The 20840-nt window shown below is 41.2% G+C and overlaps 1 protein-coding gene across 1 annotated transcript; it reads right to left on the bottom strand.

The window, feature by feature from the left end:
* Positions 1-3707: 3707 nt before the first annotated feature.
* LOC116747065 (BTB/POZ domain-containing protein 3-like) lies at positions 3708-5147 on the bottom strand. Its single transcript, XM_032618893.1, is given in 4 exon segments — positions 3708-4172; positions 4174-4237; positions 4239-4484; positions 4486-5147. Coding segments are annotated over 4 exon segments (1422 nt in total). The 5' UTR covers positions 5133-5147.
* Positions 5148-20840: the final 15693 nt, after the last annotated feature.

The following is a 20840-nucleotide window of genomic DNA, read 5'->3' as shown; positions in this document are numbered from 1 at the left end:
CAATCCCACTACTGGGCATATACCCTGAGAAAACCATAATTCAAAAAGAGTCATGTACCACAATGTTCATTGCAGCACTATTTATAAAAGCCAGGACATGGAAGCAACCTAAGTGTCCATCGAGAGATGAATAGATAAAGAAGATGTGGCACATAATACAATGGAATATTACTCAGCCATGAAAAGAAACAAAATTGAGTTATTTGTAGCGAGGTAGATGGACCTAGAGTCTGTGATACAGAGTGAAGTAAGTCAGAAAGAGAAAAACAAATACCGTATGCTAACACATATATATGGAATCTAAAAAAAAAAAAATGGTTCTGAAGTACCTAGGGACAGGACAGGAATAAAGATGCAGACGTAGAGAATGGACTTGAGGACACGAGGTGGGGGAAGGGTAAGCTAGGACGGAGTGAGAGAGTGTCATGGACATATATACAGTACCAAATGTAAAATAGATAGGTAGTGGGAAGCAGCCACAGAGCACAGGGAGATCAGCTCGGTGCTTTGTGACCACCTAGAGGGGTGGGATAGGGAGGGTGGGAGGGAGATGCAAGAGGGAGGAGATATGGGAATATATGTATACGTATAGCTGATTCACTTTGTTATAAAGCAGAAAGTAACACACCATTTTAAAGCAATTATACTCCCAATAAAGATGTTAAAAATAAATAAATAAAATAAGAATACAGGGCTTCCCTGGTGGCGCAGTGGTTGAGAGTCCGCCTGCCGATGTAGGGAACACGGGTTCGTGCCCCGGTCTGGGAAGATCCCACATGCCGCAGAGCGGCTGGGCCCATGAGCCATGGCCGCTGAGCCTGCGCGTCCTGAGCCTGTGCTCCGCAACGGGAGAGGCCACAACAGTGAGAGGCCTGTGTACTGCAAAAAAAATAAAAATAAAAAAAAATAAAAAAAATACAGTACAATAACATTCAACATGAGGTACTTCATATTTATATATTTTTCCTTCATAAATAATGCTGTAAGCTACTGAATTCAATCACTCTGATGCACAAGTGGCTTGTGTCTTAATTAGCGAGCTTATTTAAACACCTTAAAGAAAGACAATTCAGTGCAACAGTTATGTAGAAATTAGACCATGCTTAAAGAATGTTACATTAGGATTGCTGGCCTAGCTCCCCTTATCCCCAGGATATGAACAACGACAAAGTTTGCCAGATACATTGGGAAAAGCATCTACAGGGAATTGTTTAATAAAGTTGCGTTTATACACTACAGTTGCCTGCCTTGTCAGAACAATGGTTTCTAGTTTTAAAAGATACAAAATTCGAGATTACCAAAGAAAATGAAGCAAGTATATTAGCTTTAACTCCATGTCGTTGAAAATGCAGAAGGGAGAATAGGATTTAAAAGATAAAATTTTCTTGTGTTAAATACAATTTTCAAATTTAACCCACAGCTCTTGGCACCAGCCAATCAGATTACGGATGGGTTTCGGTTTTTTTTCTTTTTCAGGTGATAGTAATTAACATAAAATTAAGCTCTTCCACACCTAGTGTACAGATCTCACGCAGCTCTCACCCAGCAGTTGCCCAGCCTCTGGCGGGCAGCTTCGAACAGGAGCAGTGACCATGGGTGTTACTGAATGAACAATCTTCCCTCTAAGGTTATCACACCCACCGCCATAATCTGATATGATGAAATTAGTGCTAAATAAAGTTTCTTCTCCTCTGGCTTAAAAGTGAGTTCCTTCCAATCAGGTATATAGTCTACCAATTTGCAAGGTAACTATGAGTTACCAAAATGTTTAACCATAATTTATAAATAAAACCCTTTGTAGAAGTAGTTTTTAAATTGAAAATGTACCTTTATTTCACAGTTTGCCAAAACTACTATCTGTCATCTCGCTAATAAGAAATAATTGTTAGATAATTTTGGAAAGTTGTCCTGGGAATACTCATCTATAATCACCGTAATAGCTTTTGATCATCTACGCTAACAGACATAGGTAATGGTAAAGGTGATTAAAACATTTCCCGTAATCCAGTGTTCTCCTCCATCAGGGAAGCCAGCCGAAGCAACAAGCCCACGTCTACAGGGGGAGAGGTGGCCCAGAAGCACAGGTAATCACTCACTGGGGCCCTGCTGGGGCCAGCAGGGGGACCATTTCTGTCCCAGCCCTCACTGACCAGGCAGGGAAGAGACAATTCCTGAGCTGGCACGCACCTGAACGCGCACGGGCACCCATGCTGACACCCACCCCAGGACTAACCCCTGCTCCAGAGCCAGCTTTAGGCTCACAGAGCAGGAGAAGGAGGTGGCCAGCGACCACACTCTGGGTGGCTGGGAAGCCATCTCAGGATCACGCTGGGCGGAAAAGCGGCCCAGAAACACATGGATACTTCAACTGGGAGTGAACACAGTGGACACCACCAGGGTCACGGATACTAAGCCAGCACAAGCCTTCGCTGAAGGAGAATGTTTTGATGAGCTTTTCCCTCCTTTGTGTACATTATCCGTGGACAAATAAGAGAGCTGGATGTGATGCTGAGGCAGTGAATATTAGGTATCATCAAGAGTATCGTTCTAGACCATTTTCTAAAAACCCTGCAGGCATATATTGGCACTTTAAGATGGCCAGAGGCCAGATTCTAGCAGTCCAGGAACAGGACAGAATTATAATTAACTAAGAAGATACAATGTGGTCAAAGTAGATCCGGTGAAGTATATTTCAGGGGGAAAAAATCAATGAATAAAAGTATCTTATTACATTAGCATGTGGTGCTACAAAACTAATTGTTTTTCCATTCATCTAAAGAATCGTTTGGTCCTCTTTTTGTGGGAAAAAGGGAATAGGAATTCTATACAGTACAACTTTTGAAAACCTGCAAATGGCAGGGATCAGAAGCTAAACAGGGGGAAAAGAGTCTGACTTTTTGAACTCTGTATTATAATATGCCATCAATTAAACTATTTGTCATATGGGGCTTTTTTAGGCTTCCTTTTAAAACCATTTTAGTTTAAATTAATAGGCCTGCAACTTTTTTCTGATGACAATAAAATTTTATAATTTAGTTACTTCTAAAAGAAGCCTCTGTACTGCAATATTTTGTCTTCTAAACTAAAAGAATATAAATCTGTTTGTAGCAAAAAGTCATGACCTAAAGCTTGCAATTTCTTACTTACTTTATATTGACACTTTCCAATTTAAAATTTAACCATCTTATGAATTTAGGATTTAAGAAAAAGCAATGCCCAAAAGTAAAATATTTAAAAGGAAATAAAATAAGAAGGTAAACATGACTACTGTCTACTTTCTAAATTATTACTTATTATCAAGCAAAACGTCTTTCAAAATTGTACAATGAGGTTTATCGTTTTGGGGGGAGGGAGGGGTTCTGTTTAAAAATAATTCTTGCTATTGTTATTTTAGACTATTTATTCCTACTTAAAATAAAGCCCGAAAGAGAATTTGAAGTGATCCAAAAATTTTCCTAAGAGGGACAAAACTGGGAGGTCAGCGGGGCAGTTGGAAAAGAACGCAAAATCTCCCCAGATGTATAAATGCAACTCTAAGGACCACAAGCCTTGATGAGAACTTGGCTCTTTTAGGCATAGAGTTAAAAGCTGAACGCTGCATTTTTGCCTGTGCATAATTAAAAGGTTGAAAGAAATTAGAACCTGCCTACAGCTCCATTCGTTACAAATTACCTGAGCTGATCGCGTATCTGCAGCTGAGCTTAGCATCAAGCAAGTAGGAGCGTGGTGTGCACCTCAGGGCCCGCACTGCTCCGGGAAGCGTGCTCAAGCGTAGAATATAAATTCGGGGTCCTGCTCCCCGCCCCCCCACCCCCCCCCCCCCCCCGCACTCCGGTGCCGACGGTGATTTTGCCACACTGAACTTCTGTCATGCCTTCCTGTCCAAAGTAGCTGAGCTCATTACCATCCGGGATCACGCAGGCCGTGTAGAAGGTGTCCTGCTTAGTCTGCACCGGGTACTCAAACCACACGGGGAAGGTGTTGCTGGAGCCGTCTGAGAAGCACTTGCTCAAGTTCTGCCCCAGGGCGACGCCCTGCCGCTTGAGTTCGATCTTGGCGCTGTACTCGGCCGAGCCGTAGCTGGAGCCGTGCAGCCCGAAGCCCGCGATGAACACCCTCTTGTCGACGGCGAACTGGATGCTGTCGCAGCGGCCCCGGTAGCGCCACTGGTTTGCTCCCGTAGGCGCACAACTGGAAACGGTGGCAGCGCTGGAGGACGAGGCCCTTGCGGGCTTTGCAGCTTGGGCTTCTTGGCCGCGGTGTACCAGAGGAAGATGTCGTTGGTCTCGTTCAGAGTTAAGACTCCGGACTGCGCAGCACTGTTTGCAAAATCGTCCAGGGCCATGGTCGGGATGCAGGTCAAGTAAAGCGCCTTCCCAAGGACTCTGCGCTTGTTTTCAGCGCTCAAAGCCAGATCTTGTCGCTGGCATTCCACTTCAGCCCAGCTGAGAGCTGCCTCGAAAACCACAATTTCTTTGGCATTCAGTTTCCCTGCGGAGGATACTTTCTAGTGTCTGGAAGTCAATATCACAGAACCCCTCAGACTTGAGAGCGAGCTCGGCCTGGGCGTCAATCACCTCCCAGCACCGCTGGGTCAGGCCCGGCTCCTCAAACGGGCAGCTCTGGGACAGGAGGACACAGGCGTTCTTGGCGCTCAGGCAGGTCTCCAGGAGATTGACGCAGGGCCGGGCGAGGTGAGGGACGATGTACTTTTTGGCAGCATAAAGAGTGGCCAAGACCGTGACAGCAGCCAAGTCCATTTCATCACAGTAGATGTATTTCAGCATAGCGAGAAAAGCAGCAGGGTCGACATCTGGTATACAGATCTCAGCTTTGTCTTCGGCAAGTTCTCCGTAAAACATTGCATGGAACACAGAGCTCCCAACAGCTAAAACATATTTGTGTCCTGGCAACCGCTGAGTCCCACCTGGTGGCCCAACCACAAAATGTACATCTGCCATCAAATCATTACGGAACATCACGGCATTTCTCTCTCTAATGGTGGGATAAGGAACCTGCCAATTCGGGGCTGGAAGAAGGTTGTTGTTACTGAGATTCTGCTGGTGGTACTGATGGACAGTAGTGCTGCTGGAGTTGGCTGGTTTTCTTCGGCGGAATATATCAGCAGCCATCTTCTTCTTTTTAGTCTTCAAGGTAATTACTTCATAACAAACTGGAGGCAACTTGCTGCTGCTGCTGGGATTTTTTTTCTTCGAGCTCTTCTTGGACCTGTTCTTTACCGTCTCGCTCGCGGTCCTTGTCGCCTCAGGCAGCGCCCGCTGTCTGCGCTGCTTACCACTTGCTTCCTCGGCCCGGTGCCCGCTCCTCGGGCCCCGTCCCGGGCACTCTGGGATCCAGCACCCGGCAGGGCTCAGCGGGCACCCGCACGCTGCATTCCTTTTTTTTTTTTAAAGATTTTTTTTTTGATGTGGACCATTTTTTAAAAGTCTTTACTTATTATAATACTGCTTCTGTTTTATGTTTTGGTTAATTGGCCACGAGGCATGTGGGATCTTAGCTCCCCCGCCAGGGATCGAACCCACACCCCCTGCATTGGAAGGTGAAGTCTTAACCACTGGACCTCCAGGGAAGTCCCATGAATTGCATTCTTAAAATTACATATTCTAATTGGCTGTTGCTGATGTATTAGAATATTGTGGATTTTTAAATTTTATTTTTATCCACTAAACTTGTTGCAATTTCTTAATAGTTCTAATAGCTTTTTGAGTCTCTTGAATTTTCTATGTAAGCAATTATACTTTCTGAAAATAAAGACAATTTAACTTCCTCCTTTTGATTCTTAAAACCACATTACTCTCCCTTGTCTGCTGCATTGCTTACAACCTCTAATACCACGTTAACTCCAGTGGAAACAGTCTTATCTAGTTAATTTAAAGGAACACATATATCACTAGTTAGTATGATATTCGCTGTAGTTGTTTGAACTTGCGTTCAGAGATTGCCTTTCTTCCAGATTACTCATTGTGAATGGCCTTCAGGATGGATAGTCAGAAGCTCTAATCAGCAGCAGAACTGTCCCAGGAGCGCTTCTCTGGGAAACAGAGGCAGTTAAGTGACTTCCTAGAGGAGTGTCCTAGCCAGTCTCCGGCAGGGGCAGTGTGGAGTCATTCTTTTACTGTGCTTGCCTCAGTCTCCTACATCTGAAATGCATTCTTTACTCATTTGCCCCATTTTTGCATTGTTTTGAAATTTTAACTTAGTGCATTTACTTTTTTCTTTCCAAGTAGAGTATAAGATCCTTGAGGATAAGGGCTAAACAGTGCCTTTCTTTTATCTCATATGAACTCTTTAGAATATAAGTTCTCTGAGGGAAGAGACTTTGCTGGTGTTGTTGCTACTGTTTCCAGTGGCTAGCACAGTGCCGAGCACTGTAAGCACTAAATATTTTTCAGTAAGTGAGTCAGCCTCACATTCCTTCAAGCCCCGCAGGCTTCAGTCCATGTCTGGCAATTTGCTGTGTGTACCGAATGCATTCAAAAATGGTGGTGGAGGGCTTCCCTGGTGGCCCAGTGGTTGAGAGTCCGCCTGCCGATGCAGGGGGCGTGGGTTCGTGCCCCGGTCCGGGAGGATCCCACGTGCCGCGGAGCGGCTGGGCCCGTGAGCCATGGCCGCTGAGCCTGCGCGTCCGGAGCCTGTGCTCCGCAACGGGAGAGGCCACAGCGGTGAGAGGCCCGCGTACCGCAAAAAAAAAAAAAAAAAAAAAAAAAAATGGTGGTGGAATGAATGAGCCCTTCCAGGCCCTAGTCTCTCATTTTCATTCCACCATTCTTTCACCTGGACATCTCCATTTCTAAACAGTTTAAGCAAAGCTTGATGTTGATGTATTTGTCAATGCCAGAAAAAAAATGTTTGACAAGTGTACAATCTAACTTCATGAATTTCAAAACAGATGACACCCATTTTGATAAACGCATATGATTCTGCAGCTGATGAAAAAGAAAAATGAAAATGGGGCCAAATTACGTTTTGGCACCCAAGCCAATAATCAATCTTCCTTCACGCTAGTGGTCTGTCATGAGACCGTAAAACCACATGAAGACAGGAAACAGGAAAGTCCTCACACCAGATTTCCAAGGGAGTCAACGTAATTTGGTTAACAAGACACACTTACCTGTGAATGAATTACAGCTAAGTGTGAACCTGGCAGTTCAATGATAAAATATGTCAAAGCTTTCCAGAAATGATTACCACCATAGCATTGAATAAGGTTACCATGGGCAGAACAGACTAATTGGTAGAGTTGGATCTATTTTTAAATGTCAAACAATATCTTGCTACTCTTAGCAGCACTGCTCTACGCCCCTTAACTGGGGATACTACCTACCTACAGGTTTCTCACTCCCACCGTAACGGTCTACCCACGTTTGTTTTGTAAATCACATAGCTGGGGAGACATACACAGAAATCTGATAATCAAGTCCTGGTCCTGCCTTCTAAGGGGTGGCAGTAACACAGGGTGGTAAAGGAGAGAGCTCTTGTTGCCACGCCCTCGTCTGTCACCGCCACGTTCAAGCTCTTTTCCTGCCCTTCAAGTGCTCTCTTTCAGCTGCACGAACTCAGTTACCTGTTCACCTGTCCCTTTATTTAAAGACAGAAGACCTTCTCCCTGATGCCATTACAGCCTTCATGAACAGTTGTATCTTCTGAATCTGTAAGGTCACTCATCATCCTCCCATAATCCCTTTCCTGACTTTAGCTGTCATCCTCCCTCCCTAAACATACTTGCATGGACATATAAGTGATATCGCACAGTATTTGTCTTTCTCTGTCTGACTTATTTCATCAAGCATAATATTTTCTAAATCCATCCACGTTGCTGCAAATGACAGAACTTCATTCTTTTTTATGTATGAGTAATATTCCATTGTGTGTGTGTATATGTATGTATGTATATATACATGTATATATGTATGTATATATATATACATACATTATATCTTTATCCATTCATCCTGAATTCTTTCCGAAGTGCTTTTCCATAAAAATCTTATTGAATCCCTGAAAAGTCCTGTAGGATAAACCTGGCATATTATTACCATCTTACAGATGAAGAAACTGAGGCATGGAAAGGGTCAAGAGCCTTCAGTGAGATATCACTCTAGCAACAGAGTATGGAAGTCACTTCACCCAGCCACTGTATGAAGCTCCTCCCGGATAAAAGGATGAAATATAGATCTGAAACTTAGGCACAGAAATACTCTATAAATCAACAATAGGCTGGCATCTTTCAGAATATAAATTCAAGACAGTGAATCTTTGATGATGAAGATAGCTTTAATAAGGAAAGTAGATATAGGAAGCACAAAAAGAAAAAAAAAAACCTGCCAAAAACGATCTTCAGTGAACACTAGATCTGGGGTTGTGCAAATATATTAAGGCTCTTTAACATTGGTCATTGACAATTTCCTTTAGCTTTCATGATTGGTGGAAATAAATATATGCTCTCTCTAAAGCTCAAGCCTCCAAGGAAATACCTAGTGCTGGTAAACAAGTTCTGTAACGTCATGTGCTCTCTGAAAAGCAATGACTCTCAAACTTTAGAACATTCCAAGAGCCAAGTTAAGGAAATGGCAACTTATTTAGTGACTTTAATAAAACATGAAGAGGCCTGAAGGAAGCAAGCATAATATGGTGGGAAGTTTTCACTAGATAAACACCTATTTGCAGTTGTCATCTGATCTGTGTAGAACTGACAATACCACCAGATTTGTCATTGATTTGGTTGGGTGGGCTATTCCTCCATTTGGAGACACTGGGATACTTATAAATTAGTTTTCTTCCCGAGTATCTACCACAGATAATGTTTACTCTGCCTTTACTTATTAGGGTCTGTCTGAAAGAATCTCAAAGCCATTATTCAAAGATGCTCTGTTTTATATATGCCTGTAGATGCACAGGAATGTCTGGTCGTCTATTTGGTACATTTGTAAAATGCTTATTGTGTGCAGACACTGCTTCCGGCATTTGATTTGAAACACGAGAACTATTTTAACTACTCCATTGTAAAAATGAAATGGCTTAGCACATGGAGTGTTAAAAAAAACGTGAACTAAATATTGGGTGAAGAATTAGCTGGAAGGAGAATGTGATAATCCAAGTTGGAATAGACCAAAATCAACCATGTACCAAAAATAAAAAATAACCTATGCTTTTCTTAAACAGCAGGCACTCCTAATTTATATTCCAGCTAACAACTGCTTTTCCAATAATAAAGCATCTGTTACCTAACTCTTTGTTTCCTTGTTTACCCACCTCCCCCTTCTCCAGCACTGAATTAATCTCACAACTCACTTTTCCTCTTCTGATAAAATAAATCAAAACAAGGAAATACAGACCATTTCAAACAGTGGTCCTTCATCCTGAAGTAGTTATTCATTGCAAGTACACATTGCTCATACCAGCCACTTCCTAGTTGCCACTGACAAAATTCACCAATGTCTTCCATCACACCATGTAAGTCACATTATTGGTAGGACAAAACGTTGCCTCTTTTATCACAGGCAAAAGTGCAGCTGTCAACTCTCAACCTTCCAACGTGAAATTTTAACACCTCCCCCTCTCTCTAGCTCCATTACTTCTGATCTCAGGGGAAGAGGTGTCCCTCCTTATGGTCAACACTTACGTTGGCAGCTGGGCTTGGGCCCCTCCTCTTCTACTCTGCCAAGCCCATTTATTCCTTAACCCACTATTTTCTATCTCCACTGTTGATGTGCCACAGAAAAAACTCTGGATCCTTTCTGGTAGAGTCTTAATTAACCAATATATGGGATTTAAAACTCCTGAGCCTTCCTTACTAAGAATTTCTCTTTCCTTGGTTTCCAAAAGGTACAATCTCCTGACCTACCACTCTGCCACTCGCCCTCAGTCACTGTCACTAACTTTTCCTCAAGGTTTTTCTGCCCAGAAAAGTAACACGTGCACACTGCAGAAAAGTTTGAAACTACATTCAAAAAGAGTAAAATAAAATTTTCTAAATATAAATAATCTGAGCACTGTAGAGTAGCTCCTTCTAGGCCATATATATTTTCATAAGGAAATTTGAATCGTGCTGTGTTCATTATCTTGATTGCAGTGATGGTTTTACAGGCACATACATATGTCAAAATGTATCAAATTGCATACTATAATGCATGCAGTTTATTGTCTGTCAGTCATACCCCAACTAAGCTGTTTAAAAAATGTAAACAATAGAACTGCTGAATAACCATTGAGAGGAAGATGCTGGAACCCACCAAAAAAGACACCCCATATCCAAAGACAAAGGAGAAGCTGCAGTGAGACGGCAGGAGGGGCGCAATCACAATAAAATCAAATCCCATAACCACTGGGTGCGTGACTCACAAACTGGAGAACACTGATACCACAGAAGTCCACCCACTGAAGTGAACGTTCTGAGCCCCACGTCAGGCTTCCCAACCTGGGGGTCCGGCAACAGGAGGAGGCATTCCTAGAGAATCTGACTTTGAAGGCCAGTGGGATTTGACTGTAGGACTTCCACAGGACTGGGGGAAACAGAGACTCCACTCTTGGAGGGCACACATAAAGTCTTGTATGCACCAGGACCCGGAGGAAAAGATCAGTGACCCCAGAGGAGACTGAACCAGACCTACCTACTAGTGTTGGAGGGTCTCCTGCAGAGGCGGGGGGCAGCTGTACCTCACCATGGAGACAAGGACACTGGCAGCAGCAGTTCTGGGAAGTACTCACTGGCGTGAGCCCTCCCATAGACCACCATTAGCACCACCATACAGCCTGTAGGCTTCAGTCACCTCAGGCCAAACAACTAACAGGGAGGGAACACAGCCCCACCCATCAGCAGACAAGCAGTTTAAAGTTTTACTGAGCCCTGCTGACCAGAGCAAGACCCAGCTCTACCCACCATCAGTCCCTCCCATCAGGAAGCTTGCACAAGCCTCTTAGATAGCCTCATCCACCAGAGGGCAGACAGCAGAAGCAAGAAGAACTACAATCCTGCAGCCTGCAGAACAAAAACCACATTCACAGAAAGTTATACAAAATGAAAAGGCAGAGGGCTATGTACCAGATGAAGGAACAAGATAAAACCCCAGAAAAACAACTAAATGAAATGGAGATAGGCAACCTTCCAGAAAAAGAATTCAGAATAATGACAGTGAAGATGATCCAGGACCTCGGAAAAAGAATGGAGGCAAAGATCGAGAAGATGCAAGAAATGTTTAACAAAGACCTAGAAGAATGAAAGAACAAACAAACAGAGATGAACAATACAATAACAGAAATGATAAATACACCAGAAGGAATCAATAGCAGAATAACTGAGGCAGGAGAACAGATAAGTAACCTGGAAGACAGAATGGTGGAAATCACTGCTTAAAAACAGAATAAAGAAAAAAGAATGAAAAGAAATGAAGACAGCCTAAGAGACCTCTGGGACAACATTAAATGCAACAACATTCGCATTATAGGGGTCCCAGAAGGAGAAGAGAGAGAGAAGGGACCAGAGAAAATATTTGAAGAGATTAGAGTCAAAAACTTCCCTAACATGGGAAAGGAAATAGCCACCCAAGTCCAGGAAGTGCAGACAGTCCCAGGCAGGATAAACCCAAGGAGGAACATGCCAAGACACACAGTAAGCAAACTGATAAAAATTAAAGACAAAGAAAAAAATACTAAAAGCAACAAGAGAAAAACGACAAATAACATACAAGGGAACTCGCATTAGGTTATCAGCTGATTTCTCAGCAGAAGCTCTGCAGGCCAGAAGGGAGTGGCACAGTATATTTAAAGTGATGAAAGGGAAGAACCTACAACCAAAAATACTCTATCCAGCAATGCTCTCATTCAGATTTGACAGAGAAATCAAAAGCTTTACAGACAAGCAGAAGCTTAAGAGAATTCAACACCACCAGACCAGCTTTGCAATAAATGCTAAAAGAACTCCTCTGGAGGGGGGAAAGAGACTAGCAGCTTAAAAAACAAAAAAAAAACAGAAACAAAAAAAAACACTTGTACATATACAGACTGCTATATCAAAACCTCATGGGAACAGCAAATCCAAAAACTACAATAGATACACACACGAGAAAAGAAAAAGCAACCCAAACACAACATTAAAGATGGTCATCAAACCACAAGAGAAGAGAACAAAAGAGGAAGGAAGGGAAGAAAAAAGACCTACAAAAACAAACCCAAAACAATTAAGAAAATGGCAACAGAAATACACATATTGATAGTTACCTTAAATGTAAATGGATTAAACGAGCCAACCAAAAGACATAGACTGGCTGAGTAGATACAAAAACAAGACCCATATATATGCCGTCTAGAAGAGACTCACCTCAGACCTAGGGACACATACAGACTGAAAGTGAGGGGATGGAAGAAGGTATTCCATGCTGATGGAAATCAGAAGAAAGCTGGAGTAGCAATACTCATATCAGACAAAATAGACTTTAAAATAAAGAATGTTATATGAGACAAAGAAGGATACTACATAATGATCAAGGGATCAATCCAAGAAGAAGATATAACAATTGTAAATATTTATGCACCCAACATAGGAGCACTTCAATGTATCAGGCAAATACTAACAGTCATAAAGGGAAAAATCGACAGTAACACAATAATAGTGGGGGACTTTAACACCCCACTTTCATCAATGGACAGATCATCCAAAATGAAAATCAATAAGAAAACACAGGCCTTAAATGACACGTTAGAGCAGATGGACTTAATTGATATTTATAGAGCATTCCATCCCAAAACACCAGAATACACATTCTTCTCAAGTGCACAAGGAACATTCTCCAGGACTGACCACATGCTGGGCCACAAGACAAGCCTTGGTAAATTTAAGAAAACTGAAATCATATCAAGCATCTTTTCCAATCACACCACTATGAGGTTAGAAATAAACTACAAGAGCGACTTCCCTGGTGGTCCAGTAGTTAAGAATCTGCCTTCCAATGCAGGTGACGCAGGTTTGATCCCTGGTCAGGGAACTAAGATCCCACATGCCACGGAGCAACTAAGCCTGAGCACCACAACTGCTGAGCCTGCATGCTCTGTAGTCCATGCGCCATAGCTAGAGAGAAGCCCACGCACCACAACAAAGAGCCTGTGCGCGGCAACAAAAGATCCCGCATACCAAAATGAGGATCCTGCATGTCGCAACTAAGACCCAACGCAGCCTAATTAATTAATTTTTAAAAATAAGCAATAAACTACAAGAAAAAAACTATAAGAACATAAACACATGGAGGCTAAACAATATGCTACTAAACAACCAATAGAATGGATCACTGAAGAAATCAAAGAGGAAATCAAAAAATACCTAGAGACAAATGAAAATGAAAGCACAATGATTCAAAATCTATGGGATGCAATAAAAGCAGTTCTAAGAGGGAAGTTTATAGCAATACAATCTTACCTCAGGAAACAAGAAAAATCTCAAATAAACAATCTAATCTTACACCTAAAGCAACTAGAGAAAGAACAAAGTAGTAGAAGGAAAGAAAACATAAAGATCAGAGCAGGGCTTCCCTCGTGGCACAGTGGTTGAGAGTCCGCCTGCCGATGCAGGGGACACGGGTCTGTGCCCCGGTCCGGGAAGATCCCACATGCCACGGAGTGGCTGGGCCCGTGAGCCATGGCTGCTGAGCCTGTGCGTCTGGAGCCTGTGCTCTGCAATGGGAGAGGCCACAACAGTGAGAGGCCCGTGTACCGCAAAAAAAAAAAAAAAAAGATCAGAGCAGAAATAAATGAAATAGAGACAAAGAAAACAATAACAAAGATCAATGAAACTAAAAGCTGGTTCTTTGAAAAGACAAACAAAATTGATAAACCTTTAGCCAGACTCATCAAGAAAAAAAGGGAGAGAACCCAAATCAATGAAATTAGAAATGAAAAAGGAGAAGTCACAACTGACACCACAGAAATACGAAGGAACATAAGAGACTACTACAAGCAACTGTATGCCAATAAAATGGCCAACCTGGTTGAAATGGACAAATTCTTAGAAAGGTACAGCCTCCCACGACTGAACCAGGAAGAAATAGAAAATATGAACAGACAAATCACAAGCACTGAAATTGAAACTATGATTAAAAAATTCCCAACAAACAAAAGTCCAGGACCTGATGGCTTCACAGGCGAATTCTATCAAACACTTAGAGAGGAGCTAACACCTATCCTTCTCAAACTCTTTCAAAAAACTGCAGAGGAAGGAAAACTCCCAAACTCATTCTATGAGGGCACCATCACCCTGATACCAAAACCAGACAAAGATACCAAAAAAAAAAAAAAAAAAAGAAAACTACAGGCCAATATCACTGATGAACATAGACACAAAAATCCTCAACAAAATACTTGCAATCCAAATCCAACGATACATTAAAAGGATCATATACCATGATCAAGTGGGATTTATCCCAGGGATGCAAGGATTTTTCAGTATCTGCAAATCAATCAGTGTGATACACCATATCAACAAACTGAAGAATAAAAACCATATGATCATCTCAATAGATGCAGAAAAAGCTTTTGACAAAATTCAACACCCAGTTATGATAAAAAAACTCTCCCAAAAGTAGGCATAGAGGGAACATACCTCAACATAATAAAGGCAAAGGCCATATATGACAAACCCACAGCTACCATCATACTCAATGGTGAAAAGCTGAAAGCATTTCCTCTAAGATCAGGAACAAGGCAAGGATGTCCACTCTCACCACTTTTATTCAACATAGTTTTGGAAATCCTAGCTATGGCAATCAGAGAATACAAAGAAACTAAAAGAATCCAAATTGGAATAGAAGAAGTTAAACTGTCACTGTTTGCAGATGACATGATACTGTACACAGAAAATCCTAAAGACGCTACCGGAAAACTACTAGAGCTCATCGATGAATTTGGTAAAGTTGCAAGTTACAAAATTGATACAGAGAAATCTGTTGCATTTCTATACATTAACAACAAAAGATCAGAAAGAGAAATTCAAGAAACAATCCCATTTACCATTGCATCAGGAAGAATAAAATACCTAGGAATAAACCTACCTAAGGAGACAAAAGACCTGTACTCTGAAAGCTATAAGACGCTGATGAAAGAAATCACAGAAGACACAAACAGATCCATGTTCGTAGATTGGAAGAATCAATATTGTCAAAATAACTATACTACCCAAGGCAATCTACAGATTCAATGCAATCCCTATCAAATTACCAATGGCATTTTTCACAGAACCAGAACAAAAAAACCTTAAAATTTGTATGGAGACACAAAAGACCCCAAATAGCCAAAGCAATCTTGAGAAAGAAAAATGGAGCTGGAGGAATCAGGCTCCCTGACTTCAGTCTATACTACAAAGCTATAGTCAACAAAACAGTATGGTACTGGCACAAAAATAGAAATATAGATCAATGGAACAGCATAAAAAGCCAAGAAGTAAACCCACGCACCTACGGTCAATTAGTCTATGACAAAGCAGGCAAGACTACACAATGGTGGGAAGACAGTCTCTTCAACAAACGTTGCTGGGAAAGCTGGACAGCTACATGGAAAAAAACAATGAAATTAGACCATTCTTTAACACCATACACAAAAATAAGCTCAAAATGGAGTAAAGACCTAAATGTGAGACTGGACAGTATAAAACTCCTAGAGGAAAACATAGGCAGAATACACTCTGCCATAAATGGCAGCAATTTATAAGAAAGGCCAGGGAGTGGAGAAAGCAAGGCATTGCTGGAGTCCAGAGCCATGGGAGAAGTGAAGCAGGCTGCCGAGTTCCCTTCCCCTCCCCACCCCAAAATAGCCCAGAGTCTTCCTTCACCAGTTTATAAAATACAATGAAAGTCAAGCCAGGGGAGAGACTCCAAGGGAATCACCCATAGAGACATCAGGGGTCCCTGCAAGAGGTGAAGACTGGCACCAGGTCCTGTCTTGAAATGCAATTAGGGAGAGGACTTGCTGATCCTCCCGGGGGCCCTTCTGAGCAGGGCTGGCTGTGGAGCAGTTTGCATGCCTGATGGATGGTCATGGCATTAATGCCTGAGTTTCATGTGGGTTATGTGAATGGCTTCTAAGGAAGCCAAACTTGAGCAAATTTGCATGTACTTCCCCCACACTGAGGTGGCTGTGTTGACAGAGGGAAGCTGGTGGTTAGCAAGGCTGGAGAGGAGGTGGGGTTTGGAAGATATCCAAGAGTCACATGGTAAACATTTCATTGCCCCTGTGAGAGCCAGTGTTTAGACCTGTCACCCAGAGCGCATCTGGCACCTGTCAGAGAAGCAGCAATGACTAAGAGCAGATTGCCAGGGAAAGCAGCTAAATCACTTACTCTTGTCCCTAATCCCTCCTTTCCCCTGCGACACAACAGAGGAGTGCCAAGAAGGGGCATCCCCCAGGAGGCCGCCACACACCATGGTTCACTTCAGGCCCCTTGAGCCACAAACCTGGCAGACCCAGAGAAAGAGAAAAGCTCTGAAGGGTAAATGAAACTGACAGATTTTTAATATCCAAAAATGAAGTCAAGGAATCATCCCAAAATGTCCTTAAGGGGTCCGTGACCTGGCAGGGTGGGACTTTTCACATAGCACAGTTGTGGGAGTGAAGGCTGAGAATGGAGAAAAATAAAACCACTTCCTCTTTGTACCCCATAGAGATGAGACAGTTCAATAAAGCACTTACATGTGAATAAGCAAAGAGGAGAAAACAAAAATCATCTGTTATCCCACAAGGCGGCTATAACTAATATTAACTGATGTTTGCCAGGGATTTTTATGTGAATTCCATTGCAAAAATTGAATTACAATGTATTTTCTGTTTTTTAACCTATCTTTTATTCTCAGGAATATACTCTGAACATTTGTGCTTTTTTAACAAAAGTGTTTAACAACACAATTTTTTTTTTAGGGTGCGCCACGTGGCCTGAGGGATCTTAGTTTCCCAACCAGGGATCGAACCTGGGCCCCCTGCAGTGGAAGTGTGGAGTCCTAACCACTGGACCACCAGGGAATTCCCAGCAACATAATTTTAATAGCTTAGAATATTGTATTCTGTGAGTTGATTATAATTTACTCAAGAAATGCCATATCCTTTCATATTTAAAGTTGTTCCCAATGTTTTACCATTATATATAATCCTGCAATGAACATCCTTAAAACTAAATTTTTGTACCTCTCTTTAATTACTTCCTATGGGTAAATCCTAGTAGCAGAGTTCCTTTATCAAAGGGTATATACATTTTAGAGCTTTTCCTATATGCTGCCAATTCTCCTTCTTTCTACACACCTACCACTAGCCCATGAGAGTCTGTTTTTCTGCATTTTGGCCCACGCTGAGTATACTCCTTTTTTTGAGTTGCCTAGTACCTATTTGTGGTATTATTTTGAAATGCACTTTTTTGAAATATTAATGAGAGCTGACATTTTTTCATTGGTTTATTGGTTATTTATAATATTTATGCTGCGCACTGCCTGTTTCTGTCTTTTGCCCATTTTCCTACTAGTGTACAACTTTTCTTACTGTTTTGTAAAAGCCAGTTCCATCCATGTATCTATCATATATATTGCAAATATTCTTCCCAGTTCCTTTTTATTTATGATGTCATTTTCCATGCCAAAGTTTAAGCTTTTTAGATTTGACCATATAAAATTGTATCATGATTGATGTCAGGAGTCAACAAACTTTTTCTATAAAGGGCCAGATAATAAATATTTCAGGCTTTGTCAGCCAAATGGTCTGTCACAACTCTGTCTTTGTAGAGCAGAAGCAGCCCTAGAGGACAGTCAATGAATGGGCCTATCTTCATTCTAAATTCAGCCATGGGTGGGCAGTAGTTTGTCCACCTCTGGTTTAAGCTATCAGTGTCATGTTTTGAAAGTGGTTCTCCACCAAAAGGATATATATTTTCTATAATCTATTCTTACTTTGTAGCTTCACTTTTAAAACTCCTATCTTTAATATAATCAACTTTGTTGATTTAATTTTTCTCAAATGAGTTAGCTCCCTGGTCTAAAATCATTTACCATACTTTCCCAACTGAGCTGATTTGCAAACTTTTCTAAATTAAAAAATATGGACAACTGCACACATACTTGGATTATTTAAATGCTATTACTCTTCTGGGGCTACTATCATGCCTTTAATTATTAGGTTTTTCAGTACATTTTAATATCTTGTATAGCAACTCTACAACCACCCCTCATATTCTTCTTTTTGTCTTTGTTGTTGATTTTTATCTTCCTTTTTTCCAAAATGTTCTTCAGAATCAATTTGTCAAGTTCTAATAAAAATTGTATTGCATTATGATTGGAAGTACATTGCTCTATAGATTAATTTTCAGATAAACTGACAGTCCAAGACATTGGTATGCACATAGTGGAGGCTACTTTCTCATTATCGTTGGCCTCATTAATTGACTTTATAATCAATACATGCAGCTAAAAAATGTACAGTTTTGTAATTAAACATAGTATTTTATTTGAAAATAAGATTCAAGTGCTTGAAATTTTGAAACCCACTGGTTTAACCTACTGACATTTATCATTATTACAAATTTGGCTTCTGTCATCTTACTCTATATTTTCATACCTTTAACACTTCTTTCCGGTTTCCTTTGTTTTCTGTTCTTTGACAATAACTGACTTGATTTCGCTAGTGGTTATTACAAGTTACCTTTATCAACAATTTATAGTCTAACTATATCATTTGAGGCTCTTCTGTTTGAGACAAAGGAATCAATACAATCTTAGATTCATTACCCTCACTACCTGGCCCCCACCACATTTTATTAATAAATAATAAAGAATTTTAGATCCACCATCTCTTTTAATAATCATGGATCCTCTCATTTTGGAATGATTTTTGACAATTCTATTTGATTTTATAATGAGTTTTTTTTTTTTTTTTTACTAATGTTACTATCCTTCTATTCTGCAGCTATTTTATGAAAACTGTGTCTTCTTGTGCCCCATTGTAAATGTCAAATCATTTCTTGAAGTTTTCCTCTGGACTCACTGGTAGATAATTATCAGAAGTTTGTTATTCTGAGTCTTCTAGATCCATTTTCCCCCTTGTTCTGTGGTATTTTTCACAGGCCTTACTGTTACTTTACTCTTTATTCATCTTAGTCCTTGGTCCTGTACCCTGTCCCCGGCTAGCGATAGAATACCCTTCTCCTACTTACAACAGAATGACAGGTTGATGTGCAAGTTTAAACAAAATTTAACTCTGTGTACCTTTGTACGATGTGAGAGGGTGTCTTCTTCCTACCCCATGGTCTGGTTCTCTGAACTGATGTGTTACACAAAAAACTGTAATTCTCAGCATGCACTACAACCTGGGTTCTTTCTACAATGGCCCCATGTAAATAATGCCCCATAAACTTATTACCCGTGTAGGTACTATGCCTTCCCATACTCAGGAGAAAAAAAAGAAAGATGCTCATATTTCTGGCTGGTTCAAATCCTGAATATCTGGGTGAATCTCTAGTGGGTGAAGAACAAAATATTTTTCTACCTTTTATGAAGCATTTTGTGTCCAAACCCAGCTCCCGTTGTCCTGAAATTAGTTCCAATTTCTTCAAGGTTCTGGTATTATATGACCTATCAGTTTTGTTTTCCATGGTGGGAGGTTTATTTTTCCCCATAGGCCTTCATTAGTGTCTTTTGTTAGCTGTGGAGAGAGGCTTCCCTGGGGACTGTTAGCCAGATGCCACTTTGAATAACAACAGCAACAGCTAACATTTACTGAGCACTTACCATGTACCATCCACCCATTTTCCCATTTATTCACCACAACAACCCTCATTTAACCTCTCTAAGACCAGTTTGCCAAGGACACTCTCTGCTAAGGGCACGCACTGCCATGTGCATGTATTTAAAATCATTTGCAAACTTCCAGGCTGTCTGGGATTCAAACAAATATACCATCTTTTTAATGCTTTTCTAAATTTCTTAGCCTTTCTGACCCTGACTTGACCCCTCAAATGCCAGTATTTCCTTCTCCTTCCCTGGCATGGTGATGTGATACATAACCTCATTAGCTAACTCTGTGATTAATCTCTCATTTGACATATATCTCATGTCAGTCATGCCTTATAATTGGGCATTTAGTAACCAAATTTAAGTCAAAAAAATTAAAAATTTTTTTAGTCGGAGAAATTATAGGTTCCAGGTATTTGAGTGAATGTTTTACTTCTCTGTGCCATTTTTGTAAACTTTATGGAAGAAAGGTCTTTTGTAAAGAATATATGGGTCGTATACCCTTTCAGAGAAACACACGACATAAAATGTTAACAACTGTAGAGAAGTACTTTACATGAGCACCAGATTCACTAGTAGATAGTCACGGGAATGCTAAGAAGGCAAAACACCTATACAAAATGGTTACAAATTGGATTTTCTGGAAAGCTTTTGAGATGGAGTTTAACATGCACAATGTTTTTTAGGGAGTAATCTTGGGATAAACACCTGTGGAAAGAAGGAAAAGGCAGCAGGATCGAATAGCGGGAGAAGCTGGGTTGTGATGCGAGATCAACGGCCTCAGCTAACCCTCGCTCAAGGAGGTCAGAGTCTTCGGAGTTCTCCCTCTTTCGGTCAAGATAGTCGGATTGTTAAAATGTCTTTTCAATCAGCAATTGGAAGAGGAACATCTGAGAAGGGAGTGGCCTTGGTGAAGCTGCTCTTTGCAGCCTGAGGCAATCTCTGAAGGTGCTGACCTTGAAGGCTGACTGCTGGCAACAACCTGTCCTTCACTGAAGGGGGATCTAGGCAGAGGAGCATCACAGGATCCACCACAATGATCCTCTCTGAAAAGTCAGTCATTTCAGAGATGAC

This window comes from Phocoena sinus, chromosome X (assembly GCF_008692025.1).
Source record: "Phocoena sinus isolate mPhoSin1 chromosome X, mPhoSin1.pri, whole genome shotgun sequence".
Classification (NCBI taxonomy): domain Eukaryota; kingdom Metazoa; phylum Chordata; class Mammalia; order Artiodactyla; family Phocoenidae; genus Phocoena; species Phocoena sinus.
Note: the sequence above shows the minus strand (reverse complement) of the source record. Positions and strands in the feature narration are given on the sequence as shown.